General features: G+C 41.4%; 1 protein-coding gene across 1 annotated transcript in view; it reads right to left on the reverse strand.

The window, feature by feature from the left end:
• Window positions 1-17,446, reverse strand: part of DNER (delta/notch like EGF repeat containing) — a 246,232-nt gene that overhangs the window by 74,243 nt on the left and 154,543 nt on the right. Inside the window, exon 6 of the mRNA XM_059703408.1 lies at window positions 2,675-2,828. Coding sequence (XP_059559391.1) covers window positions 2,675-2,828 — 154 coding nt within the window. The remainder of the gene's footprint in view (window positions 1-2,674; window positions 2,829-17,446) is intronic.

Genomic DNA, 17,446 nt, shown 5'->3' on the forward strand with positions numbered 1-17,446 from the left:
AAGGAAGTTGAAAGGCATGGGCTTGAATCGCATAGTTGTACCATGAAAGGACTCAGCACACGGTGTGGCTGCGTACTCAGAGTATAATAAGATGGTTGAGAATATGGGTTTTGGAGACAGGCAGGAAGATCTGGGTTCAAATCCCAGCCCCAGCAGTTACTGGTGAGACCATGAGAATGTTTACCTCTTCCTAGGCAAAGCTCTAGGGACCAAGTGACCAAATTCTGGCTAATGACATGTGGCGGAAGTGATAAAAGACACCTCTAGGCACTGCTCTCAGAACATCACAGGAGACCCTCCAGATCCCTGAGTGGCCACCTGGACACAAGTGCCTTCATCAGACTACGACACAGCAGAAATTAACCTTTTCTCCAGAGCACAAGAGACCAAACTTCTTTGTTGAGGGGACTAAATATCAATTCTTCCAGCCCTTGCAATGGCCAAAGCTACTCTGGCCAATGGCCTGTTCCCAGGTGTGACTGACAGACAAGTACCTTCCCTAGTTCACCCAGACTTCAATGAGCACGTGTCTATTCTCCCCTGTGCAGTCCCTTCTCCCAGCAATCTGTGGGGATACTAATAGACCACGGCTTCCTGGGGTGTGTCCAACTGCAGCTTCCCGGCAGAGCTGCACAAATGGCATCCCCATACTACTTGGCCTCCCCTTTGCTCCTTTCCTGTTACTCATAACTAGGTTAATTACAATGGTGCCAGCAGCATTTTTAGAGCCCACTGCCACTCTTACTCTTCCTTCACATCTCCTTCTTCAGCTGATGCTGATTCTTTTTCCTTAGGATTTTACCTTTTAAAAGCAGCACGTTATATAAAATATTCTGTAAAGCAAAAAAAAAAAAAAAAAAAAAAGAAATTAACCTTTTCTTAGAAGCCACTGAGATATGGGGATTGGCGTGTTAATGCAGCATAGTCCAGCACTGTCCTGACTAATATTCTTGGCCAAGTTACAAAATTCCCTGTGCCTCAGTTTTCTCAATTGTGAAATTGGTTTAATTAAGGCTTTTAACTCAGAGATTGCTCTACAAACACCCTAAGAAAGTACTTAGCACAGCCCTGCCATGTGTTAAACACTCAGTGAACATTAGGGGTGTGTGTGTGTGTGTGTGTGTGTGTGTGTGTGTGTGTGTGTGTTACAATGAAAAGCTTATTGGGAGGTACAGTTAGGAAGGAGAGGAGAGGTTGTTTCTACAGGATATAGAAACTGACGAAGTAGAAACGTGCTTAAGAGACTCGCAGGAATAAGTCAGTCGATGATGAGCAGAGAGAGTTCGGGTCCCAGGGTAACATTTCCTAAAAATCTTCTACCTCTGATTAGGATTAGTTCTGGAGCATGAGGAAGAATAGGAGCTATGTGGAAGAGGTCCATAATCTGTTAAATAAATGGTTACAAGGGCCTCCACCCTGGAGATAGAGTACAAAGTTAGTACACACCACAAATTGTTAAAATGAATGAGGTGGCTCCATATGTACTAATATGGAAGGATAGCTGTGATCCACCAGAAAAAAAACGCAACTTATAGAACAATGTGTATACTATAATCACTTGCTAAATACACATAGAAAAATACTCATCCAATCTGCAAGGGAAATACACACACACACACACACACACACACACACACACACACAGGTCTGGAAAGAATATACCAAATTATTATCCTACCCCTATGAGATGATAAAGTTTGTGTTAATAGATAAGTAAAGGGCTTTCACTTTTTCATTCATAAACTTCTCCATTGGTAGATCTTGTTGCTTATAATGAGCATTTACTCTCCCAAGGCTTATTTCACTTGACCCCTCTCTTTACCCCCAACCCCTACCTCAGCCTGAATCCCCACCCAGTAGCAGAAGTTGGCAAGAGAATGAGATAGAAGAGGAAAGATGATGTCAGTTTTGAAGGATAACGTCATGTTGATAATAAAAAAGGAGTAATTTGGTGCTTGCTTTTAAGCTGCATCAAAACAGTTGTATCAACATGTTCACTGGTAAATGCCATTCCTGCTCCTTGAAGGTCTAGAATCAGTCGACTAAGCTGAAAGTCAGTTAAGATGACTGACAGAGCACAGAAGTCTGTGGGCACGTTGTCTACCGCGATTTCCTAAGAATCACTCATTGTGCTCCAAGGATTTGAAAGTCTCATGTAGTATCCATGAATCCCTTGTACTAATTAAGGAATCCCTTGCCTCATTGTGGAGAAGAATTTGGTCTAATGAATGTACATGAACAAAAGGGTATTAGCATAAGCAGAAAGATTAGGTGGCTTTACGTAACAACCTGGGTAGTTGATACTGGATTTTTCTTATTATTTAGCATAATCAACCAGCACAACACCAGCCCACACTCACTGCCTATTTTGCAGAATTGTTTTTGAAACATCCAGGCCTCTATTTGATCAAGAATATCCTCAGCCCAAAACAAAAATGGTGGAATGCTACCATGGAAATGTCAGAAAGCCAGCCGAGAGGCAGAATGTGTATCCTTATGGGAACTTCCTTCTCCTGTTCCCCGATTATATAAAGCACAGACTGATAGAATCAAATGGGACCTTGAAGTCCCCTTGCCCAACAGCCAGACCAAGTATTGTTTAACCACCATTAATGAATAAGCACGTATGTTCTACAGAGTGATATATAATAATGGTGAGCTCCGGAAACCATACCAGCAAGGCAGACGCAGGTGAAATTGCTCCCGTCTTGCTTTTCCTTTGCGTCAACACAGCTCGCGTTGTTCTGGCAGGGTGTCCTCTGGCAGGCATCAAATTCTTCACAGAAAGTTCCCACATATTGCTCATCGCAGTCACAGGAAAAAGTCGCCTAAAACACAAATGAACAGTGTATGTTACTGGAGTCCTCTAAAGCATAGGCTTTGGCTGTGAAACTCAAAGTTGAAAAGCACCACTTCTTTTTATAATTATATCAACACTGAGTATTTTCACTCATATCACTTATATCATGATCTGATTAAAATCATAGCTTTAAAAGGGATGATATATGGCCTGGCTGGTGTGGCTCAATGGTTGAGTGTCGACCTATGAACCAGGAGGTCACAGTTCAATTCTGGGTCAAGGCACATGCTCAGATTGTGGACTTGATCCCCAGAGGGGGGCGTGCAGGAGGCAGCCCATCAATGATTCTTTCTCATCATTGATGTTTCTCTCTCTCCCTCCCCCTTCCTCTGAAAGCAATAAGAATATATTTTTAAAAAAGAAATGATATGTATCTCTATAGTTTAATTTCAAACATTTTAAATGATTCTTTACTCATATTTATTTCAACCATTTTCAATCTTCCTAAAATAGAAGTGGAAAGGATAACTTTAATTTAAGGGGGGGAAAATTCAGTTTTGTTGACTTCACATGAAAATAGCAATTTTGCTAGAGCAGATATATTGTACTACAGTCCTTAAATTAGATGTTACTCCAAGCAAATAAAATCCTGCAGCATAGGCAGCTCTTGTGACAAAACATCATCAAATGTCCTCCTCAGACCACCTTCCAGAGCAAGGAATTTACTGAATCAGCCTGTAGATTAGCTTCGATCTATAGCCATGCGGATGACCTGAGTGCAGGGGAAATACAAGGACTGCAATTCAAGTCACCTGTTGCCTTTGGGGTTTATGATATTCACTTTCTCTTAGCAAAAGACTGTAACTCAGACCCAGAGGACTGAATCTAATGAGAAGGTTCGTTTCTGAGACAGGTGTAAAATCCAAATAAAACAGAGCCTTCCTTCTCTCTCCTTCTTCCCACCCTCAGGGGGGTGCAAGTCTACAGGAAATGTAACTCCGGTTCCAAAGCCTGTGTGAGCAGTGCAGGTGGTTACTGCAGCTTTGCATGAAGAGGGGAGGAAAGCAGCACAGGAGAGTTGCATAAGCAAATCTTGCTGCTGACAAAATCAAAATAAAACAGACAAAAGCACCTTTCCAGCTCTTCCAAGCCCCACACAGCAGGCAGGTGTTCAAATCTCTGTTCCACAGCCTGCCCGCAGCCCCTCCTGGGCCCGCCCTCTGTCTCCAGGTCCCCAGCCTCCTGCCCTTAAACTTGGAGACTCTGCCCTCTTGTGTAGGTATGTTCGCCCAGATCCCCGCTCAGTACTTCCCGCCCAAGCACAACAGAATGCCTTCCTTCCTCCTGAAAGAGAAAGCAGCCTTGTTCATTCTTTCATATTTTTTGTCTCTCAGTCAAGTTTTAGAGCTCTTGTCTAGTTCTTGATAAATCTATTGCTGTATGTTTAGACTTCTTTGTGGCTCTTGTTAACGAGATATTTTCTCACCCCTTTCTTGTAATATCCATCACACTAGGTAGCGATTATTAATGACATGGAAAATACTAGAGTTCTGTTACCAGACATCACCCTGCACTCTCATTATAGGTCAGAGAGTTTTTAGTGGACTTACTTATGTTTTCTAGATAAAACAACTCCATTCCCACCCCAAAATGCATACCAATTGCAAACAATGATCACATCGCTTTCCCTTCTCCAGTCATCATGCTTACATTGGTGGCTCTTCCAGAATAATTCTGATTTCAAAGAAATATTTGTAGAATTTACCACTAAGTAGAATGCTAGAATGATTATTAAGTTTTATCAAATGCTATTTTAAGTTATATAAAAAATAAGATGATTTTTAGATAGCTTCCTAATTTAAAAATTATCTTTTTTTCTCTTTAACCTACATATATGTGAGTTGAATATTTACATTTCCATGTAGTGACTCAAACCTGCACTCCTGGAAGGAACACCCACAGAGGTCATTATGCAAAATCACTTTATGACTTCATCATTCTATTGTAGCCATACTGCTAAAGCCTCCCACCTAACTTGTCCTGTCCCCAAAGGTTCCTTTTCTAAGAAAAACTGTCCCCTGCACAGTGAGGTCACATTTTACCCCATAAGAGGATGGTCCTTGTCACCGTGACTAAACCAGGAGTGGATGCACCACTGACCTCAGCAACCAACCAAGAGGCCAGTCAAACGTGACATTCAGCTCGCCCCAAGCTGCCGGATTTTATATGTGTGTTTCCTTTGTTAATTGAATAGGTTTTAGTTAGAGGAGTATGCCAAATACCTGCAATCTGCATAGTCAAGTCTCCTTTAGTTTAAGACTATATTCTTCAATTATATTTTAGAAACCTGAGCAATTGGAATAAAAGCAATGGCTGTTTCTTCTTACGTTAGAGCCAAATGTTCTGCCTCCTATTTCTGTCATCTCTCACACCTCTCTGTGGCCAGTGGAGGTTCCCTCTGCATTTCAGCAATAGTTGGCTTCCTCTCTGGTTTTTTCATGAAATCCTGAGTGTTTTCCTTTTATATGCATTTGCATGGACTTTGTGGTTGAAAGCTGGGAGAAGCTACATCAAGGACTATTAGAAAGGCCACCTTTTAAATAGGAAACTGCTTTTCTAGGACTTTCATGGAACATCTTGTCCTTGTGCACATGTACAACAGAGTACACCATTGCTATTTACAGGGGATGTGTCTGGAACCCTTTGTGTATCTGGAGATTTGTGACCACCTTTGATATGTAAACACGGGCGTGCCCAATGCATACAATTCCAAAGTGGGTCTCAGTATCTTAATCAATTACTAGGGGTCATTATTTTCAGCAGATGTCCTATAAAATTTACTTGGTTGGTAGTCAGATGTTCCATACTGCAGATAAATTTATTTGGTTATTTGTGGATTACATTTTACATATAATTTATCTGGTAAATTCCATGTAAACTATGTTGCTTATGAAAGTAAATTATTAAAAGCCACAAATCAAATATCTTTGATTTCGTTTTGATTGATTTAAAGATAAAACAAAAGCCATACATTTTGTTTTACTTTGTTTTAAGCAGGAACCTTGAAAAACAATTTTTAATATATTTTTATTGATTTCAGAGAGAAAGGGAGAGGGAGAGAGAGATAGAAACATCAATGATGATAGAGAATCACTGATCGGCTGCCCCCTGCACGCCCCCTACTGGGGATCGAGCCTGCAACCCAGGCATATGCCCTTGACCAGAATCGAACCCACAACCCTTCAGTCCACAGGCCGATGCCCTATCCACTGAGCCAAGCCGGCCAGAGAATTAAGAAATTTTTAAGAGACTGTTGAAACAATTGCTATAGACTGAATTGATTCTTAAACTTTTAATTGAATGAGAAAGATGAAGAAAAATGTTTACAGACCCTTGAACATAAAATTTTAGTTAAAATTTTGTGTATTGTTTATCATGTCATTCATAAAGTTAAACTTCTTCCTAGTCTATTTTCTAACAATAAGGAGCTTTCCCATAAATATTAACAGGTTTCTTTTTATAGTTCCTAGACTGTTGACTTATAAGAAGCCATGAATATACATTAGGAAAGTATGTTTTTAGCATATTTGTTGTGGAAAACTGTTTGTCACTGAAAGTTATAAACTGTTATACCAAGCTGGAGATATTTAACCCACTGATGGTAATGGCATCGCTGACCTAGTTCAGATTAACTTAACCAGCACAAGAGACAAAACAAACTAACTTCAAATTAGTAGCTTAGCAAAATTACAGAACAGTACTTCCCTGAAAAATTATTGTATATTCATATGTAAAAGTCTATCTCAAGTAAAATGTAAAGTGACTCTCAGAGATTAATTTAAAAACCCAATGCAGAATCTCAATTTTCCTCAAGAGCTTGGAGTCAAACATTCCATTTGTATATTAATGAAATGTTTTCAGATCATGGTTAAAAAGCTTACTTTGAAAAGTTCTAGGTGAAAAAAGTGTTAGTCCTCCCTGCATTCATTTATTCACTCACTCAACAAAGGGAGCACTTAACTGTACACCAGGCACTGCTCTAGGAGCTAGAGACACAAATGTGGACAAGACTCTTCCATGCGGAGTCTAGTCCACTGGGAGTGACTGACCACACACAAAATGAACAAGTACTAGGGCAGTAAATTAGGTGATAGTGCTATGGGGAAAAGTAAAGTAGGGGCAGGGAAGAGAAACGGCGAAGGTTGTGGAGGGCATGCTGAGAAGGTGGTAATGGGGCAAAGACCTGACAGAGGTGAAGGGATGCACCATGGAGGAGTCCCAGGAAAGATATTCTAGGTAAAGGGGATGGTCACTGAAAAGACACCAAGGGGGAGCCTAGCCCAGCCAAAAAGAGCCAGGAAGCCAGTGTGGCTGGAATAAAGCAAAGGGTGGGGACAGTTGTGGGACATGAGAGAAGAGGGTAATTGGGGTGAGGCTCAGATCGGCTCAGGGCAGTGCTTCTCAATGGGGGACCACCTCACCCTCCAGACATTTGGTGATGGATGTCTGGAGACATTTTTTGTTGTCACACTGGGGGCTTGCTACAGGCGTCTAGTAACTAGAGATAAGGATGCTGCTAAATATCCCACAATACACAGAACAGACCCCAGAACAAGGAATTTTCTGGCACAAATGTAATAGTGCTCAGGTTGAAGACCCTGATAGAGAGCTTTGTAAGCCACAGTAAGGATTCCAGCCTGGTGTAAAACGTTGGAAACCATGGTTCATGTGCCCCAAAAGACCCAATATTGTATTGTACACATTAATGTTGCTTTATATTACATGACCTTGTTTCATTACTATAGTTGATTTTATTCTTCTAACACCCTAATTCTGACTGAAAGTAATCCCACAGCAGTGAGATAAATGGCAGAAGTTGATAGCCATTTATTCAGGCAAACTTTACTTCTTCAATTATCATATTATGTGAGTGCTACCATCTGAGAGGATCTTCCAAGTATTTATTCAGCATTATAGCATAACTGGCTCTTACCAGATAATTTAACAGAAGCTGGAGGTCCAATTTTCATTCTTTAATCCTACTCACAAAAAGTTTTTGCACCCTACCATATGCCAAGCAGTACTGTGAGTATTAGGGGTGTGGGGAAGGACTGAAGGAGACAGTCTCTGTTCTCATAGAGCTCATGTTCTAGCTTATATCCTAGAGTAACAACAAAGAAATGCATAATACCCTGTCACTTAGGGGTAAGTGCTATGAAGAAATGTAAACTGATATAATGAATAGAGATGGTGGAATATAAGTTGACTTTTATCTCAATCTAAGTCTAGTGGGAAGGACCGATGTTTTTGAAGAATTTTACCTACATAGAGCTCAACCCTTCCTCCACATTTTCTAGGTTTTGCTTTATATCTACTAAACCCAACCATCAGAAAACTGAATCCTGTGCCACAGTTTCTGCTCCCTCTTGCTCCTTCACTGAGTTGAAAGTGAGTTGTTTCCACTGAGTTGCTATTTCACCTTATGCTCTCAACTAAATAGCAAAGGGTCCTGTCCGAAACATCCCTACTAAACCTACTACTGCACTTACTCTGAGGCCATTGATGAGAAAATTATATACCTACATTTTTGTGCCCCATCTATACTAATAAAAGAGAAAAATGGTAATTGGCGTACGACGATACCCTTTTCATTGGCTAATCAGGGCTATATGCAAATTAACTGCCAACTAAGATTGGCAGTTAACTGCCAACAAGATGGCGGTTAATTTGCATATGTAGGCACAATGCAGGGAGGCGAAAGGGAAAGCAGGAAGAAGCCCCCTGCCATTGACAGTGATCGGAAACCCAGGGGGGAGCTAAGAGCTGGGGGGCAAGGCAAAGGCGGCCCCAGGGCCCAGCCATGATCAGAGAATCAGGTGCCTTTTCCGCCCTGGCCAGTGATAGCAGGAAGTAGGGGTGGAGCCAGTGATGGGAGCTGGGCATGGTCGAAGCTGGCAGTCCCAGGAGCTAGGGGTCCCTTGCCTGGGCCTAAAGCGGAGCCCACGATCGCAGGGCCGTTGCAGCTGTGGGTCCCTGCTGCCCGGGCTGGACGCCTAGGCCAGAGGCATCCTGCAGGGGCAGGGGGCGGAGCCTGCGCGATCGCGGCCCCCCCGCCCCCGCTGCCACTGCAGGTCCCCGCTGCCCGGGCCGGACGCCTAGGCCAGAGGCTTCAGGCCTGGGCAAGGGGCCGATCCTGCGATTGGAGGGTGATGGGGGTCAACGCCTGAGAGCTTCCCAGTATGTGAGAGGGGGCAGGCTAGGCTGAGGGACACTCCCCCCCTCCCACACCCAGTGCACGAATTTCGTGCACCGGGCCCCTAGTTTATTATAAAGCTCTATCCAAGAAAATGCACTCATTTCAGAGCCAGTAACAATTTTGCTAGTCATGAGAACCGATGCTTGGTTCTCATGAACAGTGCAGGTCATGTGACTGTCCTTTTTTTTCCTATTTGATTTGGCTGAAGTGAGCTTGCAGTCTGCTCAAGGTTCAACTTTAGCAGCTGCCTAGGGCTCTGTGACCTATCAATTTCCCTTTTCCAACTCAGAAATTGCTTTCTAACTTATATCTTCTGACACCAACTTTTGTTCTATATTTTTATATTTCAATACTCTATAAAATACACAGCCAAATGTATAAATAAATAATCGAAACTTTCTCAAAGCACACAGGGCCCTTGATAATCTGGCCCCAACTTACTTTTCTGTCTCATTCTCTATAATTTTCATCTCTCAGTAAAGCCTAATTATTTTGAACAAATAATCCCAGAGAGATAAGTTTTCTGAGGAGCTTTATTTCTATCTTTAAGAATAAGAACTTATTTTGCTTTGTCCCTTAAACAAACTATACAGAAAATACAGTTATATTTTTCTGCTATCCCAGTGACATCAGTATCAACATAAAATCCCAGCTGACCAGACACTGAATCTCATTGTTCACAGAGCTTACTTACATTCAATTACCTCATTAATCTTCACCACATCTGTCAGGTGGGTATTGTCAGATCCATTTTAAGAGTTGAGAACAGACTTGACAGGAGAAGTCAGATAAATTATTGAAGGTGTCCCAGTAGGCAAGTATAAGGTCAAGCCTTAAAGCCATTACCATCTGATTGTAAGTCCTTTCCCACTCTCAGCTGCATGCCGTCCCATCATCACTGTGATGGTCTCTGCATACCATAAAGGCACGTGGGGGTGCTCTTCACCCTAACTCTAAAATTACCCCCCCACAACTGTAGTATTTTAGATCCTGCTCCAAATATAAGTCATTTTTCTACCTCCACTCTGCTGTCTGGCTGCCTTCCTTGCCAGCATGATTGTCTGTCCTTAGAGTTCACTGATTCAAATTTCCTGTAGCTTTAAGAACAATACCAAATTTATTCAAATAAGGTGTCAAAATGGAATAAAAATTTCCTTCCTGAGGATTGAAAGCTTAATCACTCATGCACAGATTTGGAAACTTCACCAGAATTGGAGATCCTTCACATCTAGGACTTTAGTTACTCATGCATAACAGACGTCATGTTTGTTGAATGAGGCTGTCTCTTTAATAGGATGCCTACAGGTAGACTTTCAGGGGTGTCCTGTGCAGGTACAGCATCCTCTTCTCCGACTCCCTTGCTATCTCTAAAGATCTTGTGTTTTGTTAAGATAGCATCATAGCCCTTATACATTCTTCAACTACATGTTAATTTTAAAAGCGATACTAGAACAAGGATTAGGAGGACAATCCCAAGCAAAAAGGTGACTAATGAGGCACAAATACCTCTGAAAATGGGGGAAATGTTTTTTAAACCACTCCTGGCTAACAGACTTTGTAGGCCAATTTCAATTTCCATTATGGGCCAGTATGGTCCAAACAACATCTGGGCTATTCATAATTAAATGTCTGAACATCTGCAAGGTCAAAACTCTGGCTAATGAGTTGATAATTGTTGAAGCTAAGTGATGCAGGCATGGTGGTTTGCCAAATTAATTTTATATATGTTTAAAGTTTTCTATAATAAAACAATTTGTTGCTTTTATTTTAAGAATCTGGCTAAGTCCCATGAAAGGAAAGATAAAACTTGGAAGCATTAGCATTCCATTTCAGTGTCCTGTGTCCAGCTCCTCCCTACGGAATCTGCTAGTGCATTCACCGCAGAGATGTTGCAGAGAGCATTGTGTCTACATCGTCCAGTCCCCCTAAGTGAAGTCCCACTCCAGAAACTTATTTCATATCGAAGTGCCAGGAAAAGCACTGCTCATCCTAAGGGACCCAGGAGTTTGCTCCTGTGGGCAACACAAATCACATAACTGAGCACATTTCCCTCAGAACAACCGAATCTTCTTAAAGATTCCTACGCAAGGGGAGGCTTGGCTGCCTCTCAGCTTCCCCAGCATGCCGGAGTCACAAGCAAGGCACAGCCAGTGCAGACCTCGATGGGGACAGCAATTCCTGCTTATGCTCTAGAGCAGCCGTGGGCAAACTACGGCTCGCGGGCCAGATCCGGCCCGTTTGAAATGAATAAAACTATTGAAAAAAAAGACCGTACCCTTTTATGTAATGATGTTTACTTTGAATTTATATTAGTTCACACAAACACTCCATCCATGCTTTTTTTCCGGCCCTCCAGTCCAGTTTAAGAACCCATTGTGGCCCTCAAGTTAAAAAATTTGCCCACCCCTGCTCTAGAGCCTATGGGAAAAGTGCAGAAGACATCTCGAAACTAGCTCACCATACACTGGCAAGGTCAAGAAGTAGAGTCTGTAAAGCTGAGAAGTAGAACTTTTCCTAACTTAGGAAAGCTCTGGAATGTTTTTGCTCCTGGTTAATGGATGAGCTCCAGGTGCAATTGTCCGGGAAGAAAGTGTCCCAAGTAGGGGCTTTCTGTGGCCCCCTTCACCTAGAGCTTATATTGTTCTATGCAGACTTTGGGAAAGGAAGGCAGTGAGGCCCGACCAACTCATGTAACAATGCAGCATCAGTCACATTGTAGCCCCAGTTGTCCCATCACCCCAAATGCATTGACCTTGAACCAGTGGAGACAGAGGCCACAAGTGCATCGTTCCAGTATCCTTAGCCAGAGACCTATTACCACAACTCCTAGACCAGACATGGGAACCAGACTGGGTAGTCATTCAGGTCTGAAATTACCAAGGTGAAGAACACTAAAATCTAGATAAAAAGCAGTAAGCATAGCATACTCTTTCATTTGATTCCGCATAGGTGAGCTATAACTAAAGGATCAAATCAATCTAGCATGCTCTTTTATGCCTTTTGTTAAACCCAGATTACGTATTTCAAGAAACAAAAAGAATTAGATGCAAAATTTAAGACATTATATGAAAATTCTATTTATGATGTGAAAGTGATTATGAAAACCTTTCCCTGAGGCCGGGCCACACTGCCACACCTGGACTCCAGCCACAAAGAAAAATCGTTACCTCCTGTTGGGACCCGGTGAGCCATCTCAAAGGAAACTGGGTATAAATTACATTTTTCAAATTCTTGCCTATTAACTGGGTCTTTTTCTATTCATTACACATGTAATTTAAACAACATACTTTCATTGCTTATAACCTTATTTTCCCATTAGACAGTAGACATACCATTGCTCTTCTATTTGGGTTCATTAATTGCAAATGTAGCAGCTTATTTTAAAAAAAAAAAAAGGCTTAGAAACACGCAGATCATCGAAACATTAAATTCAAGACTTGACATTCATGAATTCGTAGAATTCATTTCTCTGGCTTAAATGTTAAATTCTCAATAATAGAAACAATAATGAATGACAGTCCCACTCTCTACTTTCAAAGGACATTGAAGTTCACTTTGTTACTCAGGGGAGAAAAAAGTAAATGTCTTTCAGGAAATGTTGTAAAGGCCTTTCTTCCTAAAAATTGGATGTATGCATGGGAAAAATGGAGACGTTCAAACGCCATTTCCAACCACATTCTGCCAACTTATGTGTTCTCAGCACTCTGAGCATGGCCATAATTAGGCATAAGATTTCCATGCAGTCAGTCTCCATCTTCAAGTCACGGACATCTGTGTTTGCTACGACATTCCAATCCATTCACAAAAGTCTAGTTTCAACTTTGAAAAAATGAATGTCACTGCAAACTCATCTTTTATTGAATTTCCCTGAAAATAGCCTGATCCCACAAGTAGATGACATATCATTCTACTTTCTCACTTTAAAATTCCATTATTATACCAAAAGAAAATGGTAAGAAAAAGGCTTTAATAAAATGGGCATTTTGATGCATAAGTTGTTGATGAGAAGGACTCATTGAAGAATAGAGATCCTTCCCAACATCTTCCTCAGGTGAACTCAGGTAGAAAACTCATTCTGAATTACATTTTTAAATGTAAAGCCGAGATGAACAACCAGTGGTAACTTTCTCTACAAGTAGAAATCCAATGGGGATAGGGCAGGGTACAAAACCATCATTTATTGAAGAAAACCCCGCCATATGCCAAGCACCACACAAGGATTCACTTAATCCTCCCAACAGTCTTGCAAAATCAATATTATTTTTCTCTTTCTCTACTGATAGACCAGAGAATTTTGATAGCTTGATCAAGGTCATACAGAGGCAGAGGGAAGCAGATTTGGTCTCATTGTAAAGACATTCTTACAATTTAAGATATTCAGAAATTCAAAGAATTTAGTTACAAAGTATGAGAAGCAGAGCTCAAAGGACATTCTGAGAAAGGGGATGTGGGGAGCATTCATGCACTGAACAGGGATTTGAAGGGATTGATCTCCAAAGGTCTCTTCAACTCCTAGGTTTAATGGACCTAAGTCTCAGTCCCATGTGAACCACAATTCCCCAGTGTCATGATCCTGCTTCGAGTGATTCCATGCCATTCTGAAATGCTAAACAACACTGGTGGGCTTCTTTCCTACTCTACCTGTATTCATCTGCTGAAGCTACCACACAAAGCACCACAGACTGAGTGGCTTAAATGACAGAAAGTTATTTTTTTTCACAATTCTGAAGGCTAGTAACTCCAAAATTAAGGTGCTGGCAGGGTTGGTTTCTTTGACGGCCTCTCACCCGGACTTATAGATGGCTGTCTGCTCACTCTGTGCATGTCTATGTCCTAATCTCTTCTTTTTGAAAGGAACCAGTCATATTGGATGAGAGCCCACTCATAGGACCTCATTTTACCCTTAATCTCCTCTTTAAAGGCCCAGTCTCCATATACAATCACATTCTGAGGTACTGTAGGTTAGGACTTCAGCATATGAATTTTATAGGAATACAATTTAGCCCATAACATCCATCCAGTCCTTCTCTAGCTGTTCCTCCAACTATTTTCAGAGGAGTCTTCCTTAAATGTTGTTTTCAGAGCTCCACAAATATTTATTTGATCCTTACTATATTCAACTGATTATCCTGGAGGACAAACAATATTCACTGAATAATGGCTGTGTGAACAGGTTGGCATTGCACATACAGAGGCATATAGCTATAGTTCATGTGCTCTAGGAAACGACAAACTAGTTAGAGAACTAAGTCTGTTACTGTCATCATCACTATCGTCTTCATCATGAACAATTTATTGAGCATTCAATAAATGCCAGGCCCCATTCTAAGGGCTCTGCAAAATGCAGTTATCCTCATTGCTATTGTTATTCCTATTTTATATTTGAGGAAAATTAGATACAGAGAGGGTGATTACATTGACCAAGTTGGGCCAGCTAATTAACTAAAGAGTTGAAAGTTGAGCACAGATCATTTGATTTCAGGACTCGACCTGTACACACTCATACATACATACATACACACACACACACACATACACACAAAATATCAAAAGTGAACCACAGACAACCGTGTAGACCAACCATGTCAAACTCGAGGGCCACAACTACATGTGGTCCACTACAAATATTTTTGTGGCCCAGCCAATATAACAGTATGTACGAAATGTCTTAATAAAAATTTTGTAACTTAACTTTTACAATATATTGTTATATATAATTATGAATAACAAACTACAACGTTCACTAATGACTGATTATTATAATTTTGTCGTATTCATTTCCCTTACGCGCCTTATGTGCAGGCACACCATTTCTCTCCACTAATACTAGCAGCCAATATTTTAGCAGCCAATTGCCATGTCATTAGTCTTGGACTGACTTGTTTGGTGTGCACAACAGGAAATATTTCGCTTTCAGAGAACAAGAAAAATAAGTTTATTTGTGTTAAGCTTATTAATTTGTGTAGTTATTCAGTGTCTGGTAAGTTAATGTTCAAGAAAAAAATATTAATTTCTATTAAAATGTTCTATTATTTTAGGCATATAGATCAATGGAATAGAATAGAGAGCCCAGAAATCGGCCCGAACCAATATGCTCAATTAATATTTGACAAAGGAGGCAAGAACATACAATGGAGCCAAGATAGTCTCTTCAATAAATGGTGTTGGGAAAATTGGACAGGTATATGTAAGAAAATGAAACTAGACCACCAACTTACACCATACACAAAAATAAACTCAAAATGGATAAAGGACTTAAATATACGACAGGAAACCATAAAAATTCTAGAAGAATCCAAAGGCAACAAAATCTCAGACATATGCTGAAGCAATTTCTTCACTGATACAGCTCCTAGGGCACTTGAAACTAAAGAAAAAATGAACAAATGGGACTACATCAAAATAAAAAGCTTCTGCACAACAAGAGAAACCATCAACAAAACAACGAGAAAACCCACTGTGTGGGAAAACATATTTGCCAATGACATATCTGATAAGGGCCTAATCTCCAAAATTTATAGGGAACTCATACAACTTAACAAAAGGAAGAGGGAGAACCAAGATGGCGGCATAGGTTAACGCCGGAGTTTGCTGCTTTGAACAACTACTTCAAAAGTGAAACCAAAAAACGGAAGGGACATCACCCAGAACCACAGGAACGCTGGCTGAGTGGAAGTCCTACAACTAGGAGGAAAGAGAAACGCATACGGACACTCAGAGGAGGCGCAGTGCTGAAGTCAAATTCTGAGATGCGGAGTGCGCGGAGCGGGCTGGCGGCGGAGGGCGCGGTTGTTGTTTTCAATCGGGAGGGAGTCGCAGACTCTGAGCACCAGATCCGGGCGAGTCTTTAGGGACCCAGACTCAAATGGGAGAAGCGGGACTGTCTGGCTTCGGTCAGAGCGAGTGCAGCTTTCTCTCCGAGCTTTGCAGCGGGTGCTGGGACTCAGAGAGGCAGAGCCCCTTGGGACAGGACTGAGAGCCGCCATAACTGCTCTCTCCGGCCCACCCTGTTGATCCTGTGCGACCCGCCCCGCCCAAGCCCAGCGCAGAACCATTTGCCGGATAGCCTCAGGCAAAGGCTAGATTAGCACCTCCCTAGAGGACAGAAGTTCTCTCACTGCTGACACAGCTGATTCTCATAGCCACTTGGCCTGGAGGTCAAACCCTCCCTGGAATTAGCTACAACAATCAAGATTTATCTATAAGACTGCGAACAAAGACCACTAGGGGGTGCACCAAGGAAGCATAACAAAATGCGGAGACAAAGAAACAGGACAAAATTGTCAATGGAAGAAATAGAGTTCAGAACCACACTTTTAAGGTCTCTCAAGAACTGTTTAAAAGCTGCCGATAAACTTAATGAGATCTACACGAAAACTAATAAGACCCTCGATCTTATATTGGGGAACCAACTAGAAATTAAGCACACACAGACTGAAATAACGAATATTATACAGACGCCCGACAGCAGACCAGAGGAGCACAAGAATCAAGTCAATGATTTGAAATGCGAGGAAGCAAAAAACACCCAACCGGAAAAGCAAAATGAAAAAAGAATCCAAAAATGCAAGGATAGTGTAAGGAGCCTCTGGGACAGCTTCAAGCGTACCAACATCAGAATTATAGGGGTACCAGAAGATGAGAGAGAGCAAGATATTGAAAACCTATTTGAAGAAATAATGACAGAAAACTTCCCCCACCTGGTGAAAGAAATGGACTTACAGGTCCAAGAAGCGCGGAGAACCCCAAACAAAAGGAATCCAAAGAGGACCACACCAAGACACATCATAATTAAAATGCCAAGAGCAAAAGATAAAGAGAGAATCTTAAAAACAGCAAGAGAAAGAAACTCAGTTACCTACAAGGGAATACCCATACGACTGTCAGCTGATTTCTCAACAGAAACTTTGCAGGCCAGAAGGGAGTGGCAAGAAATATTCAAAGTGATGAATACCAAGAACCTACAACCAAGATTACTTTATCCAGCAAAGCTATCATTCAGAATTGAAGGTCAGATAAAGAGCTTCACAGATAAGGAAAAGCTAAAGGAGTTCATCACCACCAAAGCAGGATTATATGAAATGCTGAAAGGTATCCTTTAAGAAGAGGAAGAGGAAGAAAAAGGTAAAGATACAAATTATGAACAACAAATATGCATCTATCAACAAGTGAATCTAAGAATCAAGTGAATAAATAATCTGATGAACAGAATGAACTGTTGATTATAATAGAATCAGGGACCTAGAAAGGGAATGGACTGACTATTCTTGGGGGGGAAAGGGGTGTGGGAGATGCGGGAAGAGACTGGACAAAAATCGTGCACCTATGGATGAGGACAGTGGGTGGGGAGTGAGGGCGGAGGGTGGGGCGGGAACTGAGAGGAGGGGAGT

The sequence above is a fragment of the Myotis daubentonii genome, chromosome 7 (genome assembly GCF_963259705.1).
Source record: "Myotis daubentonii chromosome 7, mMyoDau2.1, whole genome shotgun sequence".
NCBI lineage: Eukaryota > Metazoa > Chordata > Mammalia > Chiroptera > Vespertilionidae > Myotis > Myotis daubentonii.